The 21870-nt window shown below is 33.6% G+C and overlaps 1 protein-coding gene across 1 annotated transcript in view; it reads left to right on the top strand.

Moving 5' to 3' along the window:
- Positions 1–21128, top strand: part of LOC145278338 (monocarboxylate transporter 12-like) — a 66068-nt gene extending 44940 nt beyond the window's left edge. The window contains exons 5-9 of the mRNA XM_080130631.1: positions 7488–7582; positions 11312–11498; positions 15956–16220; positions 17754–17879; positions 20877–21128. Coding sequence (XP_079986757.1) covers positions 7488–7582; positions 11312–11498; positions 15956–16179 — 506 coding nt within the window. The 3' untranslated portion in view covers positions 16180–16220; positions 17754–17879; positions 20877–21128. The remainder of the gene's footprint in view (positions 1–7487; positions 7583–11311; positions 11499–15955; positions 16221–17753; positions 17880–20876) is intronic.
- The last annotated feature ends 742 nt before the right edge of the window (positions 21129–21870 follow it).

The following is a 21870-nucleotide window of genomic DNA, read 5'->3' on the forward strand; positions in this document are numbered from 1 at the left end:
TTTCAATAATGACAACTACAGAAATATTAAGGAAAAAAACTTAGATGCGTGTAGAGGATTTTACAGTTACGGTAACTTAAGATACACGGCATTCATGCCGTCATTGGTTTTCAAATGTTGTCGGAAAATGCAAACTAAACCAACACTGCCACTTCAGATTGAATAGAATGCTTTGTTTGTGCATAGCAATAAAAATAAAGATTAATGAGGTTTTGAAGAAAACCCGGTTCGACTGGCCTTTCACTCTCCTACTTTCCTTCCACTGCCCGACAGAGTCAGTTGTATGATTTTATTTTGGCCGCAGATGCCAGTTCTCACTATTTATTAGAGTCGATGATGGCCGCTACAAATAACGGACGCCAATGACTAAGGTTGCCGATGACCACAGACACTCCTGACTGACACTGGTCACAGCACACAGTGCTCAAGACCTCCTCACACACAACCATTGGCAGTCTTAAAATGAACCACCAGTAGACATAATCTTCATTCGCACACCTGTTTCAGTGGCCAAAAAGTGGGTGCTCATTTTACGTTAAATATATATAGAAAAGTGGTCCCCTACTCTAAAATGTTAATTTTTTTTTCAAAATTTCTTTCATAATATTTATAAAGGCTATTAAAACGTATTAGGCCCCCCAAAAGTAGATCATTTTTAGGGGTTAAACGACGCTGGGTCACATCGTAAAAATTTACCATTTTTTTTTAATTAGAAAGTTAAGTTTGTAATCGATAAGATTAACATAAAAAGAGAAAAAAGTGTAAATTGTGGAATTTAGAGAGGGCGCAGTAGACCTTTATTTTTTTAGGTGTTAAACGACGCTGGATCGCATCGTAAAAATTTACCGATTTTTGTATAGCTGTTTAAAGAATAATAAAAACAAAAAAATGAAATCTTTTCAGTTTTTTCGTGTTTTTTTATTTGAATGCTTAAAAAAACAATAAAAGCCAAACATTTTTTGTCTACACGGAATTATTTTTTCAAGCTAGAAATTTATTGAGATTAACAAAATATTTTATTTGCTGAATAGTCTATTAAAACAAACAAACAAACCCCAAAAAATATTCATGTGCCGAAGTTTCTAGGGGCAAATAACCCTAAAAAAGTTCTTAAGAAATCGATGTTGGAATAATAATTCCAAATAAATTCAATTAAATATGTTATCAATATAATTATTGTTGAAAATTTATTAAATAACAATTTTAAATTGAACAGATAAAACAATTATCTCACTAGAAACATTCACTAAGATACCGCTATTTAATAAAATCGATTTTTCATAATGTAATATGCAAATGAGATGATCTCTTAATTGTATAGTTTGCAAGAATCATACTATATATAGAAACAAATGAAAGAGTAAAGTAAGGAACATTTTGTATATATTAACCAAATTGTGAACAAACAAACAAAAAAAAAACAAACAGACAGGAATACGAATATATATATATATATATATATATATATATATATATATAGTCTTAATCAGTGAATCACACAACACTACATGCAAATGTTTTTTCTCTCATTTTGTCTTTCATACTAATATTAAACATGCCATTCGATAAATATGACACACACACACACACACACATATATATGTATATGTATATACTTTTTAACGACCGTATAAATTTTCAAACGATTATTTACAATCTACATATGTATATATCTTTTTTCTTAATTATCATATAATTTGAAATCAAGAAGTTAGAATTTACGTATGTATATACATAAATATGTTTGTTCAATTAAATAGTAAACGATAATTTACAATTTACACGTTCCTTCTGATATATATATACATATATATATCACTTATATATTATAAATAAAGATACTAATAACGAACAAGATAAATGCAACTGTAGACACCGCACACTTTGCCCAGTTCAAAATAAATGTCTAACAAAAAGCGTAGTTTATCAGGCAACAATATTTGCGAAAGAAAACCCGAATAACAAGAAATATTACGTAGGCATGACTTCCTTAGATTTTAAAACCCGATACTACGACCACAAAATTACATTCAACAATAAAAACACTATAAAAACAACACTAGCGAATAAATACTGAGAACTCAAAGAAAGCGGACATTCGCCGGTAGTCAAATGGAAAATAATAAGACAAGCTACCACGTGTAGGCATTTAGACGACCTATGTAGATTATGCCTTCATGAAAAATTTGCTATCCTGTACTTTAAAGAACCCCAAAATCTATTAAACTGTAGAAGAGAAATAGCAAATAACTGTGTTCACAAAATAAAATTTACTCTAGGATAGCGATATAAAGTAGTTTTAAAACTAACAAAAACAATAGAAAATAAAAAATAAATAAATTAAATAAACATGAATATACATAAACGATCACACATATATGCATGTATATATATGTATATATATGTGCATATATGTATGTACACATATGCATATTTATATATAAACTAACAAAAATGTTTGCCTTAAACCACTAACCTAGTTTAAAACAGATCCTTTGTTCGATAAAATGCATGCCCATTGGCTGATAGGAAAGGGCGCGGTGGATACTAGAAAGCTGATTGGCTAACTAAATCCTCAATAGAAGATGACCATATAAAAACGATAAACAACCACAGAATTCGCGCATAAGCCTGAGGAATCCTAGAGTGGATGAAACGCCGAATATTCAGTGTAGCTTAATCGCCATATATATTTTATAAATTACTATATATATATATATATATATATATATATATATATATATATATATATATATATATATATATATATTACTTAATTTACCTAAAAATCATTAACATCACGCATAAAATTTATGTGTGCATTTTATTACTCGGTAATCATAGGTAGATTTTTTTTCGAAGTAGATAAGTGTAAAAGGAGGTGAAGAAATTATAGGAAAAAAACAATTCGTCGCGTCGTCATGTCATGACCCCCCCTTTCACATTTAACTCGATCGCCTCCGACTTAAATGGTCCATAGTTAAATAACTGTATCACGTTTCTTTACAAAATAGTATGCACGAATATTAGTTTTCACTCAAGGTATGGGTCGAATGCTAATAGCGTTCGGTTGAGCCACTCACCGAAGTAATACGCTGATCAGGCCCGAAACTTTCAGTATATATAACATATATATAACCACATCGTACTCTGTTATATAGTGGGGTTCTATAGCATACCTGGAGCTTGGCACAAGTAGGTGTAATGTAATATATATATATATACATACATACATACATACATACATACATACATACACACACACACACATATATAAATATATATATATGTGTGTGTGTATGTATGTGTGTGTGTGTGTGTGGCTTTAAAGATAATAAACAGAGAAAACCTAAGGCTCCCTTTCGCCAATAAACTAATCAGGAGTTAATCGTTGAGTATAAATAAATAATAATAATAATAAAAAAATTAAAATTATAAAAAAACTGAATGTAAAGTGCAACGATTATGGAGATATAAGTGTAAATGCTGAGGCTATTTCAGCTAATCGAATATAACAGAAAGAAAATTAGACAAGCAATGAAATGTTATTATAAAAGCGACTCCATATAAAGTGACTCCTTGTACATATAGAACATAATCTCGGATTTGTGCTATCGACATTCCAAACACCTTATATATTAAAGATGTCCGTCTATGAATCAGTCTGATATATGTATGAATGAAATATACTGAATAGATGTTATAAAATTTGAAACATAGATAATAGAGGTTTTAACGCAAGCTAACATATTAGGTAGTAGCAGGCTGCCCGGTGTTGCCCGGTCGTACAATATGCAATATTTAAATTTATGCAAATTGCATATGTATTAATTTACCCGTTTGCATCTATGCATTTCTTGGCACGTTTAACAACGTTTGCGGATACTGCCTGTAGATCTTTAGTGATTCTCCTGATAGCGGTGCTAATGTTCTTCTTTAGTTGGTCTAGAGTTTTAGAATTATTTGCATAAACTTGTTTTAAAGTCCCCCAAAGATAAAAATTACATGATTACAAACCCCGGGAACGTGTCAGCCATAACTCTTTGCTTATTGTTCTCTATTCCGTAAACATGTCATGAACTCGTGTCTGTGATCTGAGAGACGTGTGGCATGCAACGCCATCTTTTTGGAGAAATAATTGCATTTTGTCTTTTGGTGTTAGTTAATCGTTGTGGGAGTTGAACACTCTCAGCCTAATTCGATCATCGCCCTTTAACTCAGAAGAGCGACCTAGCTACGTCACTTCCTGTTTCTCTTAATTCACTCTCTTTTGAGCTGGACTTTCAAGCAGTCAAGATGTGACAAACACCGGTCCGGTGGCAATGGGCCACCACAATGCTCCTGGCTACCGCCAACCTCTCGCAAGTAATGTTACTTATCTCTCAATGAACTCTTATTCTTTCTATCCTCTTTCCTGTATATTTATGCAAATAAATTGCATTTGTTTCGTTGATATATAACGGTATATTTTCGTCTTCATTATGCGACCTTTCGCCTTTTCAATTTCTCTACCATTAAATACACCCATTTCACCATTATACACATGGGGACGGGGTCGTCTAAAACACGGCAGACCGTCCTGTCCCCAACATCGTTAAGAGAAATATTAGAGAGATCGGGCTATTTTAAAGCGGTCCGCTAAATCTGAAAAAAAAAGATTGATTAGAGAAAGAGTAGATATATCAGGTTACTTTTAAATGGGCCATCCTGTATATTACGAGGAATAATTTGCCCGGTAGACTAATTCGCAAAAATAAATAAATAAAAATAATAAGTAATACTACTAATGTCGTTCATCAAATTCCGTCTGTGTTTGTTTACAATATCACATCAGCTGATATTTAGGCTTGACGATTTTAAAAATAGTCTTTCTTCTCTTACAGATAAAATTAAGAATTTTCCAGTAGAATATTTTACGTTACACCGGCCAAAATTACACCGATGTAACGTAAAATACTCCGGTGTAAAAATTATTTTATATCTATAAAAGAAGAAATACTATTTTTAAGATCGGATTTTCGGATGAATTTCTGTACACAACATATCTAAGAAACCTGCCAGACATGTAAATTACTTTTTATGAAATTTGCAAAAGATAGGCTCAACCGTTTCGGAACCTATGAGGAAGGAACTCACACACACAGACACATACATACACTAAGTGACTGTTATATAATAGTTGAGATAGACATAGAGATAGTGATAGACATTTATACAGAATTGTTTTCGAAACAATCCCCAAAACGATACTGAATTCATTGAAAGGGAGATAAATAATAAATATTCATGCGATTCAACTAATGGTGTAACCCATATTAATCTAAAAATCTATCGTTATTAAAAACATGTACATTAATGAGATTCCATCTAGAAATACTATGTAATACACTAGAAAGATTTTCATGAAATTAGACAGTAGACGTTTTAATGCATACTAGTTAGGATTTGTGATATTTAGTTTAAAACCATTCTAGAACTAACAATAAATTAATGGAAAAAAGATGGCGAAGAAAGAGGAACGTTACTGAGATTTCACTGATCATTAAAGCCACACTCACTTAGAATTACTATTCATATTTGTTTAATCCCTTTTTCAAGAAATGTTCAAATTGAAATTGCAGTTTATAAATACCGTGGCCTTAAAGAGACAGAATGCCGCATGTGGAGGTGCCCACACTCAAACGCACGCATAACAGCTGGTAGAAAACGCACTGAAGAATGAGGTCAAGTTGTCAAATAGAGATCGTCAGGGTGAAAAGTTCATTGCTTGACGCACGCACTTGTCGAAGGTGAGACAGTTGCAAAAAAAAAGCAGATCACATATATAGCCCAGAGAAAAGGAAAAAGAAAACAGAAGTTACAGTCAGCTGAAAAATAAAATTCGCACAAACGTGGCTCTATCCACCCACTTTCCAATTCGCTCTCTGTCCGTCTCTGGCTAGGCGCACACATTATGATGCATTAAAAAAGAAACAGCAAGTAAAAGTGTTCATATTTTTTATACAAAAAAAACGTGTGTGAGATTTTTTTCCTGGCTGACGAAAAATCGACTGTGCAAATACGTTTCAAGAAAAAAATATGATGAGCAGAGAGAGTACAGAAGTAATCGGTTGACAGAGGCTGCTTCCTCACTTCGCTTCTCTTCTCACAATTCTATTCAAAGAGTCGATTGATTTCACGTAATGATTGAATAGGGTACATCGCTAGAACAGTGTTATTCTGTTATATTGTCGTCTATATAACGAGTAAGTGCGGCATAATTACGTTGACACTGAAGTTAAGCAACGTTGAGCTTGGTCAGTACCATATGGGTGACCAATTTGGGAATTCCAGGCACTGTACGTAGGAGGGCGTCGACACCTCCCTGCAAGAGTTGCAAAAACCTAACGTCGTCATCTCTCCTAACGAGGATGTATATGCGATTGGGAACTGCTTGTGAATTTCATACTCCCATGGAACTTCCTCCTTTGGAGAAAGCGAGTTAAACACGCACAGAGTTAGTGCTGTTTCCGTTTTTTATATAACAAGTGTATAACCACATTGTACTCCATTATATAGTGGGGTTCTATAGCGGGTATATATTTATATGTGTCTTAACGGGTATAACGTCTATTAATGTTCGTTTCGTTCATCTACAGTTCGTGTATATAAGTGTTCATATATGTGAGAGTTTGGTATTTTTGTGATCGTCTAGTTTTTCTATTTTTCTCGAGTCGAATTGATAACACGTGTTTAACATGACATATAACAAACACGGACAATATGAAGGGACAAAACACAGTTCTGTGATGTTTTCCATCTGGTCAATAGGGAAAACATACCTTGCCAATCTTTGGGTCTTGTATTATGGATGCGAAAAAACTGCAATGAAAATATCTCAGGTTGTATTTTTAGCAACTTTTATTCCCAGAATGTTTCCCCATTTGTAAAGTTGTACACTTGTTTTATCTGACATTTTTGACAATATCATACGCCGGACAGCTTTACCGGAGTATAGAGGTCAAAGCCCCCAGAACTCGGCTGGTCAACTCGACTGTCTCATTTCAACTCTGACTCCCAACTGACTAAACTGTATATAAAAATATCTTCCTTCTAATTACGTCATAAACACACGTAGCCTAAATGATCATCATCAGATGTTTTGTCACGTAATCTAATTGTTATTTCTTTGTCCGCTAACATTTCTAACTCCTCTGCTTAACTAAAAATTCCATTTCCAAGTTATTTATCCAAACTAAAATTCTTAACCTGTTTCTAAATTCCATTCTATCAAGTTAACATTCCTAGTAGATTCTTTAGCTGACAAAACATCTCGACTTCTAAAAAATCATAGTAATAATCAATGCCCGGAACCAACAAGACAATAATTCCGCATGAAGCCAATATTTTTTGGGGGTGGTTGAGGTATAAATATTTAAAAAGAGGTACTTTAATCTTATTCCACTAATGATGTAGAATTTCTATACAATTATTCGTTGTCTTTTTAGAGAATGAACGACGTTCTGCCGATGAAATGGAAGGAAATGCAAACATTGGCTTTGAAGCAGAAGGTGAAAACCAGGAAACAAAAGATGAAAAATGCGTAAGTTTATATGCAGTCGATATTCGCTCTTTTTGCATATACTTTCACCTGATCTTCTAAGATCAGCAACATTTTGTAATTAAAGCCTCCCATACTTTTAACACACTAACTTAACATAAATGTGATGGAGAAAGCGAGCAATTTATTTGACGTGATCTTAATAATGTAAAGGGGAAGACAACGGGTTGATGAAAGAGAAAGGTAGATAGAAAATGGAGATAGAGAAATTGAAGTCACGAATTAGTTATATCTTTCCAGCCTATATTGTTATACATCAACGCATGTGCATGATTTCAAACGCACGTAAATATGCCAGCAACTAGATGGAGCAACTGCACACGCAGCTAGCCACAATGCAGTTGTTAACTGTGATGTTTCAGGATCGAAAAGATGAATTTAATTACAGTTTTTCTTTTTATAAATTAAGGATGCGGCCAATTATTGGTCATGAATATTTGTCACATAAGTATCTTTGAATTTATTTAGATTTTTGAAGTCCAAACTTAACTTTTAGATTTAGTGATAAAATTCGTTAAATTTTCATTTTTTATATAGCCGTTGTTTAAAAAATTTAAACGTTTTCATTAAAAATGTCATCTTTGTTAGTTTTATTTTTTTAAAATAAACACACAATTGGTTTTTGCTGGTAGGTTTAACTTGGGGTTTAAAAGTCGCTGGTAAAAATATTAATTTCTATTTCGATCTGAGCTGGTCGTGTTCAAGTTTTGCAGTCCTAATGACAATACAAATCGACTCCTGGTCCTGGATATGACCTAAAACTATATCCGATGGTGAGGCCCGACCTTGCGGGCTTTGGGGTGTGTGGAGCCACCCTTTAATTGCCATTGCTCCCAGGTGCACTCTGACCCGGAGTGGTAGTACCTGTTAGGGTCCCAACTATGGATTAAATAGAATCCAACTTAAAAAAAAATATACTCCATTAAAAATCGTTCCTCAAAATAACTAGTTTGGCATTAAATAACCTGAAAAGGTTGATATGCCGTAAAACAAAACAACCAACCAACAAAATCGACTCCTATGAGCCTAACGAGACTTTGAGCCTGACATGCCTGGGATAGGTAATTTTCAGTTTCAGTGAATTGATCTTTTCTAACCTTTTTAGCTATTATATTAATGTAATTCTCCACAAATTAAGTTATATACTCAATGATTTACTCGTTTAATATGTAATAATGCATTGTGGGAAATATTATTGAACTACTACCACCAAAATAATTACTGAGTCAAATGAATATCTGATTAATATAATTCTGATAAAAAACTGCTTGCCATCAGCTTAATGAAGCCAGATATCATGGGGGGGGCCGTGAACTTCTTTTGAATGTTTAGAAGTGTTTCATCTATTTTGTTTTATAATTAAGCAACGGATAAAAAGAAAATTTATGAATTAAATATCAAAGTGTTTTCTGTTACAAAGTAAGCCAAATTGAATAAAAGATGTTCCGTTTTAGTATTATATTACTTAGTTTGTCAGCATAAGAGGTGGAGGCAGCTCTTTATTACGACTAACTAAATTCTGTACAAATGTTACACTAGTAAGGAAACTACTTCTAATCTAATTTATAAAACTCCCTATGTCTGTCTGTCGGTCTGTCTATCTGTCTCCAAGACTGTCTCTTCCGAGATTAAAAGTCACAGAGCAGAGTTAGGGGCCTCAAATGATTGGGTTTTTGTATGGGATGTTCTTTTACGAGTCTTTAGCCGGTTAAAATAATTTTTGAGGGGTAAAAAAGGTCAAAATGAAAAAAATCGTTATACATTTTGTTCATTCATCTTAGTTTATTTTTAATCAGTTCATATACGTGTCACGTTGGTACAGTGGTAACGTCACCAGCTTTGAATGCTACAGTTTTGCTTTCGGTTTCGATTCCTGCTGATGGTACACAAATACTTTTGTTTTTACTTTTGAAACCACGGCTATAAAATAATATGTACTGGACAAATTAAAATATCATATTTAAACGTATTTTACGAACGGGCAAAGCCGGCCGCTCCTCCGCTAGTTATAATCATGTTTTGCTTAACCTTTATACTATCAAAGATTTTACTGTTAGTAAGATGGCCGAATTGCATGAAAGATTGTCGTTTTATTAATACATTACTTAGTATGCGGGCAACAGAAGATTAAAACAAAAGAGAAAAAAATGTATCATGATCAATTCGGCTCTGTATAAAGGTCATACACTAATTATGACACTACTTTCAACTGTTACATAATAAGGGTTGTCCCCTTTTCATGTAAGTATAAAAATAGAGAGATTTACTTAAAATGAAAATGAAATGAGAGAAAGCAGGAATCGAACCCTGGAAATAAGTTTTAAAGAACAATAGGTTTAAATGGAATGTCCAGTAAATTGTATTCTGATGAAATAAATAATAAATAAACTATTCATTGTTAAAAGAATGTGGATAATAAAATATGGGTTAAATGAATTAGATATGTAGGTTGAATTCCTGTGTGAAAACAACAAAGGAAAACTAGGTTATTGGGAAATCAGAATGTTCGGAAACGTGCAGGTCGCGCATGTTGATGGCACGTGAATTGTGGTCACGTTGGCCGGACATGCATGGATTTCTCAATTTAGGAAGTGAAAGTTAGTTAGTTAGTTAGTTAGCTAGTAGAGAGGAGTCAGAAGAAGGGATGAAGAGAGTCGGGACAGACGATAGTCTGGAGTTGGGATTCGAACGTCTAGAAGCGAGACGGTCACTTTTGAAACTTAATATGTGAAGCTTTGAATTCCTGAACGCAAAGCCACCAGCCGGTCAGTGGAAGAATAAATGTTCATCATGTTTTTATAACTGCCGTCTCCTGTGTCCATCATTACATGAAAAAGGTATTGTCTATTTATGTGTACAAACTATTTGAAATTCATCATCTAAAAAATATATGTGTTAGAAAGTAAATGTGTCTATTTATGTTATACAAACACTCCCGTTCATACGAACTGTCAAAGCATAAATGCCAACCTGTCAATCCATCGGCATAAATGCCAAACTATCGGTCTGTCTATCTAGATAGGAAAACACCTTCTCAAAATGTATTTATATGCAATCTCTCTCATTTATAAACTCACTCTCTCTCTCTTTATATACACTTGTTAATGTCTCCATCTCCATATTTCACAACATGATCACACACATGAACTCTCCTAAGACTCTCATCTCTCTTATCCTTCTTAAAATGGAAACAAAAGAACATACACTTATCATTACTACTAAGATTACTACTACTACTACTACTACTACTACTACTAATAATAATAATAAAAATATAACACAACCATATTTCTGTTTCACTTAACATTTTTCTTTCTGAAAATAATCACGTATATAAATGGATACGTTTTGAAAGCTAAAAACAGCGCATTTTTGTATATATAATATCTTTTATTTATTTGCCTATATCAGATATATTTCGATGCCATGCATCCTTATCAATGAAGAGTCTGTGTGCAACAGTGTTGGTATTAGTCCGATGGTCTTGGTAATGTGTAGCACCAAAATATACATGATATAAGCAAATAAATTTGCTTATATTAAAATGCGTTATTTTTAGCTTTCAAAACGTATCCATTTATATACGTAATTATTTTCATTTTTCAATTAACACAACGCTTCAAATGCAGGTAAAGAAGAAAAAAAAATTTATTTCCTAATTTCAATATTTTTCTCTCTGTTTTTAAGAATTAAAAAATATATTATTTTTAGGACGACTCCCAGCAACGCATCAGTGAAGATATAAAGCCGTTGCCTAAGACGTTGCGAGTGAGAAAATCAATTACTTCAGAGATAGTGCCGAGTGAGTTTGACAACCGAAAATCTAGTTATTGCAATGCAACAATGTTTAAAAATAAATACTTTTATCTATTGTTAGCAATTTACACCACACATTCCGGTAAGTAATTACTTAACCGTTTTTAACCAGCAATTAGTATTAATTAATGATCGTTAACTAACTAGTATACATATTTCATTAATAATTTATGTCGTTTTATTTAGTAGAAGTGTTGTTTCGTTATTTATGTTTTAAACATGATATGCTAATTGTGAACCACAATTCTGTGTAATGTTAACGTTAAGGTGGTAATATGTAGACACAGCGGTCTAGAGAAAATGACCGCTGAGTTCTTAGTATTGTCCCTCAATATGCAAGAAGGATAATATCAATGGTCAAGCGGGCAACAAGTTTCATTACAGCAACCAGACTTGGATTTGACGTTGGTGAAATTATTTCAGAGTTTTCTTTTCAACGTTTAAAAACAAAAACGGCTCCGTTTAGTCTTGGTAGAATATGGATACCCACTGAAGGGTATCCGCGTATAAAATATTGGTGGCAGGAGCTACGCAATTTCCAATCATACCTACCCTAAGTCGGCACTGTTTTAAATTCCAGTTGCAAGTATATATAAATTCAGGACGACTGGAAACAATGCCGAGATAAGCGGAGAGCACATACAAAATACCCAGTATTCCTAAATGGTGACCCATCTGGTACTAGCCAGCCTCATTTTTGCTATAATTCGGTGATCTGACGAGAACAGCATGATCACGTTGACGATTTTAAAACATCATGTATTAAAGTCAAACAATACAACATATTGAAAGATCGCAATGAATGAATGAGAGTAGTAGTTACAGTTCAAACTATAAGGGAGGGTCGTCCTTCGTTTGTCATTGTTAAACGCTGAATTGCGAGATTCAGATAAAAAGATTTGATGTATAGAGGCAAAATATGAAGGAATGTTTTCTTCATTCACCGTTTCTTATAAACTGCGTCAATTGCTTTCAATATTTCACTAAATATACGTCATAGAAAAATGAAAATCGTATCATCAAATGACTGTTTCAAGGTTAGTTATTTCCCAAAATTTTATTCAAATCCATGCGATATTCACGAAGTTATAACATTTTATTAATTATCAAGTAATTTTATTCTGCCCGTCGCTTTATTGCAGGTCTTTTAATACCCCCCAAAAGGGGAGATTAGCGGTTATCGAAAAGGAAAGGATTGTTGCTGGACTCGCAGAAAGATTGCTCATCAAAGATTTAGCTATGAATTTGGAAAGGGATCCAAGAACTTTAGCTTCATTCGTGAACAACCTCAACACCAAATTCAGAAAGGATAAGGCACCGGGAGAAACATTTCACATCGTGATATTCGGAAAATTCGTAGGGAAGTCAACCGAAACCCAAACAGCACCAGTGCTTCCATTTTTGCAAGAGGTGGAATCGCTCCAAGATTCAGGCAGGCCCAATGTAATGTGTTGAATGAGATTGCAAGGCACAAGATGCCCCTATTGAGCAAACAAAATAGGGAAAAACGAATGGGTTGAGCACAGAATTAAATGTAAATGGATTTCCAACATACCCTATTTACAGATGAAACCCGTGCTACTCTTGACGGTCCGGATTGATGGGACAAATTTTGGAACTCACACGGAATTCCAACCCTTTATAGAGTTCATCGCCAACAAAGAGGTGGAGGCACCATGTTTTGGGCGGGAATTATTTGGGATAAGTTGGTTGGACCATTCCGAGTTCAAGAGGGTGTAAAACTTAGCAGCAGTGCGCACACGGCCTTTTTGGATAAGCATTTGTCACCATGGCTAGATGACCTACCACTGTCTCGTGGCTTTAAGATGATTTTTATGCATGACAATGCACCATACCGTTCTGATAGGGCGACTGCAGCCTTCCTTGAATCTATGGGCTTCTTTGGAGAAACTCTTATGAACTGGCCACCGTGTTCTCCGGATTTTAACCCCATTGAACATCTCTGGTCAATATCGAAAAGAGGTGTTTATAAGGGAGGAGAGCAGTTTACTTCAAAAGATGTCCCGCGAAAAAAAAGTGGTTGATGTCGCCAGAACCATAACTCCTTTCCAGATCAAACAATTGACTTCTTCGGTGGACAAAAGATTGTTTAAAGTTATTCCCCCCCCCAAAAAAAAGAAAAAAGTTATTAAAAAAATCGTGGATATGTCGATAAATAATTGTTTTATTTGAGGCTTAGCACCTAGGATGTGCTTTTGTTTATTATTCTTTAACAGAAAAATATAATAAAAAGTAAAGTTTTCATAATTAGACTTTGTATTTTTGCCCTAATACAATGTTTTATGAGACATGCAATAAAGTGATGGACAGTGGAAATTCCTTGATAAAAAATAAAATGTCATAACTTTGTGAATATCGGATGATTTTGTATAAAATTTGGAGAAATAACTAACCTCATTTGATTATACAATTGTTATTTTTTTTAGACATATATTTAGTGAAATATTGATATTTTACTTATCTGCATAAAAGCGATTATATGTGTGATGCAATATGTTTGATATACAGTAGCGTCCAAAACTAAGGGGCACAATTTTTTTGTTAGAAATAACAACTGAAAAGCTGAAATTTTGACAACTGGCAGTCGTTTTCATCCATAATAACATACTAAAATTTGAATCATTTGCGAAAGATAGAAAAAGAATTATGACATTTAATTATTTTCAAAATAGGAACGTCCAAAAGTAAGGGACAAAATTGAGAAAAACAACGTAAACAGCCAAAAAACAATAAAAATACATGTAGAATCAATATTTAATAAATGAGCCCTTGCTCTTAATGACAGCTGCACATTTTTGACTACAAGAATGAATCAGTTCTTGACAATCCTCGATACTAGTTTTAAACCATTCTTCTTGAAGCTTCACCCACAAATCCACCATGTTAGTGGGGATTCTTTCCATAACTTTCACTCCTAAGGTCTTCCAAAGATTTTCTATTGGATTTAAGTCTGGACTTTGCGGTGGCCAATCGATAATTTCGAAATCTTGCTCGCTAAGGTAACCCATTATCACCTTTGTCTTGTGACATGGGGCATTATCTTGCATAAAGGTAGCCCTATCGAAACCTGAATTCTGTATCAGTGGCACAACATGATCTTGAACAATGTTTTTATAGATCTTCGCGTTTACACGAGTTTGTAACCGGACAAAAGGAGTTGTTCCTTGGCTAGAAAACATTCTAAATACCATGACGATTCCGCCCCCAAACTTGACAGCTTTCTTAGAACATTTTGCACTTAATCTTTCACCACTTAAAAATACTTTTGCCCAATTTTCATATGTCTACATTACATAACTGTTTGAAAACTTCAATCTCTTTTTCTTATTCTTCGAACCAACAAGTGGTTTGTTTCCATGGTGTTCGATTAAACAGCCCTATTTCTTGCAGTCGTCTAGTAACAGTCTGTCTTGATACATTAACAACTGAAGTACGATTCATAACCCTTTTAATATCTGTGCAAGACTTAAAATGGCCCTTTAATGACGTACGCTACATTATTCGATCGTCTCTGCCGATTTTAAAAGCACTATTTTGCCAGTATCCTTGTAGGATTTAACAACTCCGCCTACAACACTCTTGGAACGTTTCACTTTCTCTGAAATCTCTCTAATGGTGTACTTTTCCTTCACAATACCTTGTTTTACAGAGTAATAAAGTTTTTGGTGTTTCGCCATGGTGCCGGCGAATGCCTAAATAAGACTTATTCTTTAGAGGAAATCAAAAAATTTGAATATACCATACTGTTTACATTGTTTTTCTCAATTTTGTACCTTACTTTTGGATATTCCTATTTTGAAAAAAAAAAAAAATAATTGTTATAATTCTTTTTCTATCCTTTGCAAATGATTCAAATTTTAGTATGTTATTATGGATAATAACGACCGACTATCGGTTGTCAAAATTTCAGCTTCTCACACTTGTTATTTATAACAAATATTAGGTTTTAAAATTGTGTCCCTTAGTTTTGGACATTCTGTATAAGGGTACGGTCAAAGAAAATTGGAAGCTTCTTCTGATAGGTACCAAACTAATCAACCAACCAATCAGAAACCGGAATTACTCCATAAGAAATATTACATATTTTAGAATTCCAGCTCATAATTTTTCGTGTTCACACGAGAGAGATCTTTGCTATTTGCTTGGAAAATGTTGAAGTTTAAAACTTGTACAGATCAACTACTCACCGAAAACTCTTTTTCATCTCCAAGACTGCTACAGATCAGTTAAGCACTGAAAAGTTTTTCATCTCCAAGACTTGTACCGATTTGTTAGCCATCGGAAACTATGCTGAAATTAAACATGGCTTTCAATTCCAAAAATTCGCTATATTAATTCTGTTGAAGTTCTTTGCTTTCTGTGATGAAACTCTGACATTGTACATCTACCATAATGGCGAAGGAAGCAGAAGGTTTAAACATGTATGAATTATTTTTTTGTGTGATTTCCGTTTATTTTTTTCATGTCTGTGTATTTATTTTCTCAACTGATAATGAATTTTTTTCTTTGTCTATTTAGTAGGAAATTCGTCCTATATGTATATGCCCCTTTACACTGTGAGTGTAGGATTGGGTGAAGAAAAAGCCGCCTTGATTATGGCAATCAATGGTATCATCGGCAAGCCTACTTTTGATTGGATTCCTGGTCGATTTTATACACATCCCAACAAGTTATCTTCTGATGATGGCTTTGTTTATCACGTCCTTGGGTTCAATACTGATTCCATTTTGTCAAAGTTTTGAAACACTTGTTTTATGCGCAGTAATGGCTTCTATCGGTACGAGTAAGTATTAATAGTTACCTAAGCCAGAAAATATAATGAAAATAATATAAACAATTACCATCAAAACTCTGAATAAATACTTAACAATTTAATACATTTACTATTAATTTATTTAGATACATTTCAAATGTATTATATTGGCTACTAGAAAACTAGCGGAACGCAGAAAATTCCGGTTCTCCACTCTGAATCCTGTACATATATTTTTTATTAATGTTTATTACTTAGTATGGGTATAAATTGTAGTCTTCTGTAAGTATTAAGTGTATAAATAATAATGAATATTTAAAGGTTTGTATTATTTCATAACTACAAAACATCAGCTTTGCAGCAAAGTATTTAAATAGTGGCGAGGAATTTTTATTGAGGGATAAAGTAATTATGCCTGTACACAAGCGTGGGAAGGAATGTATTATATAATATGAATAATAGAAAAAACGTATTTTTTATCGCTTGTGAATTAAGTAGTTTCTTCTGTACCTAAACAGTAAAAGGAGGGTAATACTAGATATTACATAGAGACGATACATTATTGTTCTGAATGGTTAGTAGGGGGATGGTAAATGACTATGTCTATGCACAAACATTGGAAGGAAAATAATATTTGATATTAATGTACAAAAAGTAAAATACTTGTTCCTTATTAATTTTATTGCTAATCGTAAGTCTTGTGGAAATAAATTTATCACCTGCCATAAGAAGGTAGTAATGCATGGTTGGATGCCACCAGTATCTCTCCTGAATTATAAATAACAAAACAGAGTTTCTTTACATCATAAACATTAGCATTTAGTTCGGGTAGTATTAAAAAATGGGTATAATGAAACCGTCAACATTTGACTATAGTCAAAAGAATAGTTAAAATTTAATTTTGTATTCAAATAGCATATTCGATCCCGTGGACACTCACTCACGGGTTCAAACACTTAAAGCTAAAGGAAACCGATCCCTTCGAAAAATGTTATAATGCCTAGGAGTACGACCTCGTTGTTGCAAGTAGAGGTAATTTTTTAAAGTAAAATTTAAAAATTTTTTTTAAGTAAATTCATATTCTGAAAGAGCCGTTAATGTCAATTTAGCGGCAAATAATATATTATATATAGCCGATAATGTCAATTTAGCGGCAAATATTATATATATATATATATATATATATATATATATATATATAATATATATATATATATATATATATATATATATATATATATATATATATATATATATGGAGGATAAAATTGTCGCCTTTAAAAAACAACACTATAGTTTTATGCTAAAAAACTTTTATTGAAAAAATCAATTCAGATAACTTTATTATGTAGTAAAGCTGACATCTATTCAATGTAGCTGATTTTAACTTTCATCCCGCCTCGATACGGGTCCGGAACTGGGAGCATCCTTTTTTCACAATCACCGAAGGGGGCTAAGTGAATACTCGGCAGATGGTAGCGATCAGGTTGGTTTGCTGTTGTGGGAGGCCATGTTCATTACTATTTATAACTTATAATGAAATATTAACCTTTCATCTTGTAGATTTTGGAATATCACTTCGCATTGTACTGATTTCAGCAATTCTTGGAACAGATAACATGACGGCGGCTTACAGCATTTTATCGACGTTAATTGGAATTCTATATATTATATATCCCACACTAAAAGGTATGTTTGTTATCCATTATTGTTTGCATAAAATATTGCAAGTTTTTTTTTTTTTTTTTTTTACACAGTGATCACCACTTATCAAGGCCCGGAAGCCACTCAGGGATAAGGGTTATTGCAAGTACATTACGTTAGTGTGAAGATTTGATGAAGTGTTTACTTAAGGGGGCGGTTCATTAGGAATTTGTTAACGTTGGACTTGAAGACATCCAAGTTGTAGTCGGGTGGAAAGCAGGCAGACGGAACAGAGTTCCACAGGCGAAAGAAGCTTTGTCCATGGAATCTACGTTTTGATTTAGGCACAGATATAGAGTGGGGGAAATTTTTCACAGTGGATTCAGCTAGACGGGTGTTTTTCGTGAAAGATTGTTGAGGGGGGGGCAGAGATTGGAGTTCAAACGAGCACCTGCCATGGAAATAACGATAAAACAAGGATATGGTTTGAATTTCTTCGTGAATATAAAAATTCGAAAATGTGTCGCTTGACTAAAAGAGTTGTACACATAAATATTATCCTACTCATTTCTTTTATAGTTACCTTGTGGCTACGGTCTAATTTTATATGGCAGTCAATAGAGAGATGGGTTGCTAGTTTTTAGTGATGGGAGATTCCAATATTTTTCCCGATCCTTATACAATTACCGATTTCGATTTTTTTCTAACTCTCAAAATATTTAACTATAATAGTTAGTGCTTTTAAAACTGGCAGACCCCGGAAACTTCGGCAAGAGAAGATCGATTCCGATTTTTTTCTAACTCTCTAAATATTTAACTATAAAGTTGTTATTCATGCCGATTACCTTAAAATGTTATATGTACAGATATTTTCTCAAACATGAAATAAAAAAGGCAATCATAATAATCGTTTTTGGCATCTGAAAATAAGCAGAACATTTTCCGATTCCGATACCCCCAAGAGATTTTTCGATTCCCGATTCCGATTAATCGTCTTAACACTGCTAGTTTGCTGTTTACATTTTCCTCGTAGATTGAAGATAGTCTCGGCATATATTTTTGAATAAAATAGAAAATGAAAATAATCTCATTTAGCGGGAAGCGCTGAAGTTTCTCTTTATTAAATAAGGTACAACAGTACAGTTATAGGAAATTATGTTGCCTGTCTGTAACCTATACCACCGTATTACATTTTCTATTCAAAGTTTTTATATCTTAACTTCTTTTTCTTTCGTAAAGATTATGATATTAGATTTGTTTTTAATTAATTTCAATGTTTTATAAAAATAAAAAAGTAATTTTATATTTTTGAGAAATTGATCTTTATTAAGTTTCAATTCTCTACAATTCTCAAAGTAAAAAAGTCAGTAGAAAATTGAATAAAGCGTTATCATTCGGATAAAGATTATATTTATTGGTTTATGCAAAGTTTCCTCGGATCTGGTGTAGATTATACTGGAAGAATAATACGTTAAAAACTATTTTAACTGACATATATAAGAAAAGTATCGCAAAATATAGTTTTCCCATTGCGGAAATATCGTTAGTTTCTATAGTGTTTTATAGTGATTCATAGTAATGTTTAACTTGTTTTTATGTTGAGTTTTCTTAAAAAAGCATACTCTTGCTATGAATAATGTTACAATGAAGACATTTTTCACCGTATTGTTGTCTGTTCATGTTTTTCTCCCACAGTGTGGCGTAAGTGTAGTATTCGACTTATTATTTTGTACTTCATTTTAATAGTTAAACAACGTTATCTGGTTAGAAAAATCGTTACAATGGAGACATTTTCAACTGTATTGTTTGGCTCAACCTGGTTCTTCTCTTGAATATGTAGAGTCCGATTTTGTTTAAGTTTGGGGTATTGGTCTTTTTCTCACTTCATTTTATTTTACTTAAAATATACGTATTCTTGCTAGAAAGAGTGTTACAATGGAGAAATTTATGACTATATATTTGGTCTCTTGTTGTTCCATTTCTTTAATGTGTTATTGTAGTGTTTTTCGTTTCAATTTCATTTAAAATATACATAATCTTTCTAAGAAGATTGCAACGAATAAGATGTATTTAACAGTATCGTTGTTTCGTCTCTTTGGTATTGTAGTTTTACTTTTAAAATAATATTCCTTTTACAACCGTTGTTACGATGAAAACATTTTGATCATTTTTCTTATTTATTCCTTTTGCTTTAATGTGGCGTTATATCATAGAAAATAAAAAAAAGAAATTATGGGGAAACAAGAGTTATGATGCTTTGAGTTTTTATTTTGATAATCTGGTAGATTAGTGTCCATTTGATAATAATCCGCTGGAAAAAAAAATGAAAAAAAGACGAAAATAAAAAAATATATAGGGGGTACCGCTCGTACATGGGAACCAAAATTTTAATATTATATTATTCAGAAAATCATGCATAATTTCAGAAACACACATTTATTTTCATGCGGGATCAATTTATCGTTTTTACACCTAAACCAATTTGATCCGTTTTAAACAGTTAGATAAAGCACCGTAAACACTGTTCTAAGTTTTATTCAACAATTATTTCTAGCGCTCATTATCAAGAAGGTATAGCTGCCTTCAGCCTTCTTTATATCCATTACTTTCATTACCACCATGTAATTTCTGAAACAACTTTCGCATGGTTGATTTTCTTTGAACTTTTCTATCCATATTTCGTTAATATTTGTAGATGTGTAAGAAGCACTATAGGCCCATTTGATTCTTATGTAATAGTCCGAGAGACAGGGTCTCAATTCTCGATTGAGTCATACCAAAAACTAAAAACATGGTACTTCATGGCACATTTCTAAACAGTCAACATTTTTAAGACAAAGGTTGAACTAATGCAAAATAACTATATTATTTTTGTCTATTTTTATTTTTGTTATAAAATTCTTTTAAAATTTTTTTTATTAGATATTGGAAATTTATAAAAGAGTACGCATCAATTATGAAGCAAGTTCACAATGGTTCCCTTTCGATATTTAAAAACCTAATCCTTACTGCCCTTTGTTAATTTAACGTTAATCATTTCAGGATTTGTCTACGAGGCTACACAGCAGTTATCCGTGATTTTCTACTTTGATTCTGCGATTCTATTCCTGGGAGCCGTTTTATCATGTGGAATTGTCTACGCACAGAAGACAGAAAAATTCGTCGAATAAGAAACGCTGTAATTACACATGCGCTAAATTAAAGGGACATAATTCATACAAACTCGCTGCAGTAGTAGTATTAATACATCTGCATATGTAAACAAGAAGGAGAGGACAACTGATTTTGCAAATAAATTTGGCATAATGGAATGTGTTTGTTGATGTGTCATCATTCTTATTTCATGCTGTGCGTGTGTGATGGTGCACTGGTATTTGAGGCATTTAGAATTTGGCAAAATTGTGAAGAGGCGAAATTTCGCATGAATAAATAACTGTTGCTATTTATCTAAATCTAGGAATTTTTAGTCGCGTGCAAGCGACTCTATAATCAGTCCGTCGGTCTGTCGGTCGGTAAGTCGGTCGGTCTGTCGGTCGGTGTGTCGGTCTGTCCGTAACACTTTTGTACTTGGCCTTTTTTGGTTAAAATCAAAGGTATGTCATTAAGAGGTGCTGTTCTTAGCTTTTTAAGCTTTTCTTGGCCTTTGGGCCCGCGGGATAGCTCTCCCTGGAGGCACACGAGCAAGGGGTTCCGCGTTCGCCGATGACGTTACCGTGTTCGTGTCTTGCCCCACGGACATTCAAGCAGTCACTGAGGCGCTCGCTCGATACGAAGAAGTTACGGGGGCCATCTTCAATCGCAGTAAGTCGATGGGTCTGCGGTTGGGTGCCTGAACCGGAGTAAATTCGCTTCCGGGCATCTTCAGTTGGACCGACGGCTCGGTCCGGATCCTTGGTGTGTAGTTCGGACCGGGTATCCAGCTGAAGAAAAACTGGTCGGAAGTAGAGACCAAGGTCGAATCCTCTGTCAAGACTTGGGTTCGAAGGAAATTGTACTTGAAGGGTCGGGCGGAGGCGTGTGCTACATACGTCTTTCC

The sequence above is a fragment of the Euprymna scolopes genome, chromosome 6 (genome assembly GCF_053919585.1).
Source record: "Euprymna scolopes isolate OS-2025 chromosome 6, ASM5391958v1, whole genome shotgun sequence".
In the NCBI taxonomy this organism is placed as follows: domain Eukaryota; kingdom Metazoa; phylum Mollusca; class Cephalopoda; order Sepiida; family Sepiolidae; genus Euprymna; species Euprymna scolopes.